General features: G+C 47.8%; 1 protein-coding gene across 1 annotated transcript; it reads left to right on the plus strand.

Annotated features, from left to right (window-relative positions):
* Nucleotides 1-576: 576 nt before the first annotated feature.
* On the plus strand, nt 577-2,248 carry LACBIDRAFT_321191 (uncharacterized protein; the record flags this gene model as incomplete). The annotated part of the gene is made up of 2 exons (XM_001873566.1): nt 577-2,202; nt 2,225-2,248. 2 exons carry the CDS (start codon nt 577-579, stop codon nt 2,246-2,248), a joined length of 1,650 nt encoding a protein of 549 aa, XP_001873601.1.
* Between the last annotated feature and the right edge of the window lie 91 nt (nt 2,249-2,339).

Here is a 2,339-nt window from a genome sequence, read left to right on the forward strand (position 1 = left end):
ATACCCTCAGAATCATATAAGCGGTTAAATTCTGACGGTTTCTGTGAGTAGTGTTATCTATCCTGTGATCACAGGATAGATTTCCACTTTTTTTGAATTTTCGCCGCCGTTATCGGTTCTGACCTATCTTGACATGCGCATATAGACACCGCCTTTTGAGGCCTTAACCAGGTTATCGTTTGGCGCGTGTATACGCTGTCTTGTACGTCCACGTTGCGTCTGTCGTTCACAACATGTCAACCCTGATATTCCGTTTATGAACAGTGGAGGGTCCTTGTGCCTGTACCACTAAACCGTCATTAGCCGTTACCGTTCGCCGCAACACTGGAACACCTTCATTTCACTCGTACCACTGCCTCTGCTCAACAGCTGCCGATTCTCAACGGTTTAACACCGACCACTCGGGTTAGGAACAACCGTTTGCCGTCACAGCAGCCGTTACCTCCACCAACTTCCCCAAGTGTTTCCGTTCCGCTCTCATCCCTGCTCAGCTCTCCCCCATCATCTTTCTGTCTTTCGTCCGACTCTTCTGACGACGAAAAACACGCATATACTCAGTCAAAATCATTTCCCAAAATGTCTACGCTGGCTTCTGTTGATCCTAGCAGCGCGAAAGCACCTATTCTCACTCAGGGCAACATCTCTCCAGCGGTAATGATGGATTTTGAAAACGCAGCCCTTGATTTCTTCGTATCCAAGTCCATCCCTGCCGACAAACAGGTGACTATGATTATCCCTGGGATCAAGGATCTTCACATCCGTGACTGGATTACTGCTGAACGCGCTCGCATCGTCGTCCTACCTTTTGCGGATTTCATTACTGAAATGAGAGCCAATTATCTTCCCCCTGATTGGGAAGATCAAGTGCGTAACGAGATCTTGACTTCAACACTCGCTGCTTCCAAAACGTCTTTCTGGAACTGGTCGCAGAAGCTCCTTAAACTGAACTGTCTACTTCGAGGCATGCCGTCTGCTTTTGATGAAGCAGCATTGCGCAATCATCTGGAAGCACATCTCGACGACGAACTCAAAGCGAAAGTCAGGCATAGCGACGCTCACAAAGACAAGGTTTTTAAAACCTGGGTTATAGCTGTCCGCCTCCTTGACGAAGCCCGTGCTCTTGAGACCAAGCGCCAGCATGAATTAATTGAGGAAACGCTCACTCAGCGCCAATCGAAACGCCAGAACACCAACAACGATACCTTACGAGGCGCATCACGCCGTGCAAATACTTCTCAATCCAATACCTCAGCTAGTGGCTCGTCCTCTTCTTCCTATACCCGTCTTCCCACCCTCACAGAGACGGAGCGCAATCTCCTTCATGAACATGATGGTTGTACCAAGTGCTGTCGCTTCTACGCCGATCACAGGTCCCGTGATTGTCCTAACGGTTTCCCTGCTGGCAAGAACTATAAGACTCTAACTACCGCAGATGCTATGACTGCTAAGAAGGGCAAGGCAGTAGCTAAACCTACTACCAAGCCCGTCGCCGCTACCAGCGCATCCATCGAAAACATCGACTCTGATGACGACATTTCTGCGGCTACAGCAATTTTACCCAACTCCCTGGGAGAATATAACTCCAATTCGGATGGGGGGGATTTGTCACGTCGTGAGGTGAGTCCGCTGATCTGTGGCAAACATCTGGTTTGGAATTGCCAAGCACATAGCTTAATTGAGGATTTTCCAGTGAAAACACGCGTGTTGATTGACAACGGCACGCACCTGGTCCTCATTCGCCCCGAGCTTGTAGAACGCCTTGGACTGAAAATGCATGATTTGGCAGAACCTGAACTCGTAGATGTCACATTCAACAACCAGCAGAAGAAAACAAAACTGTACCATTATGTTAAATTGTTTCGCCCTGAGCTTGTAGAACGCCTTGGACTGAAAATGCATGATTTGGCAGAACCTGAACTCGTAGATGTCACATTCAACAACCAGCAGAAGAAAACAAAACTGTACCATTATGTTAAATTGTTTTGCCCCGAGCTTGTAGAACGCCTTGGACTGAAAATGCATGATTTGGCAGAACCCGAACTCGTAGATGTCGCATTCAACAACCAGCAGAAGAAAACAAAACTGTACCATTATGTTAAATTGTCCCTCACTTCGTTAGACTCGTCTTGGACCTCGTGCACCGTTAGAGCCGTCGTCACTCCTGGCCTCTGTGCCCCCATTATTCTCGGATTACCCTGGCTCGTACATAATTCAATCGTTACAGACCATGCCGCTCGTACTTGCATAGATAAAAAGACTGCATATGATTTGTTGAACCCCCCGTTATTAAACCGCCTCCACCACCGAAACCTAAGTGAAAGAACAGATCAAAATACAAA

This window comes from Laccaria bicolor, genomic scaffold, assembly GCF_000143565.1.
Source record: "Laccaria bicolor S238N-H82 LACBIscaffold_1 genomic scaffold, whole genome shotgun sequence".
Lineage (NCBI taxonomy): Eukaryota > Fungi > Basidiomycota > Agaricomycetes > Agaricales > Hydnangiaceae > Laccaria > Laccaria bicolor.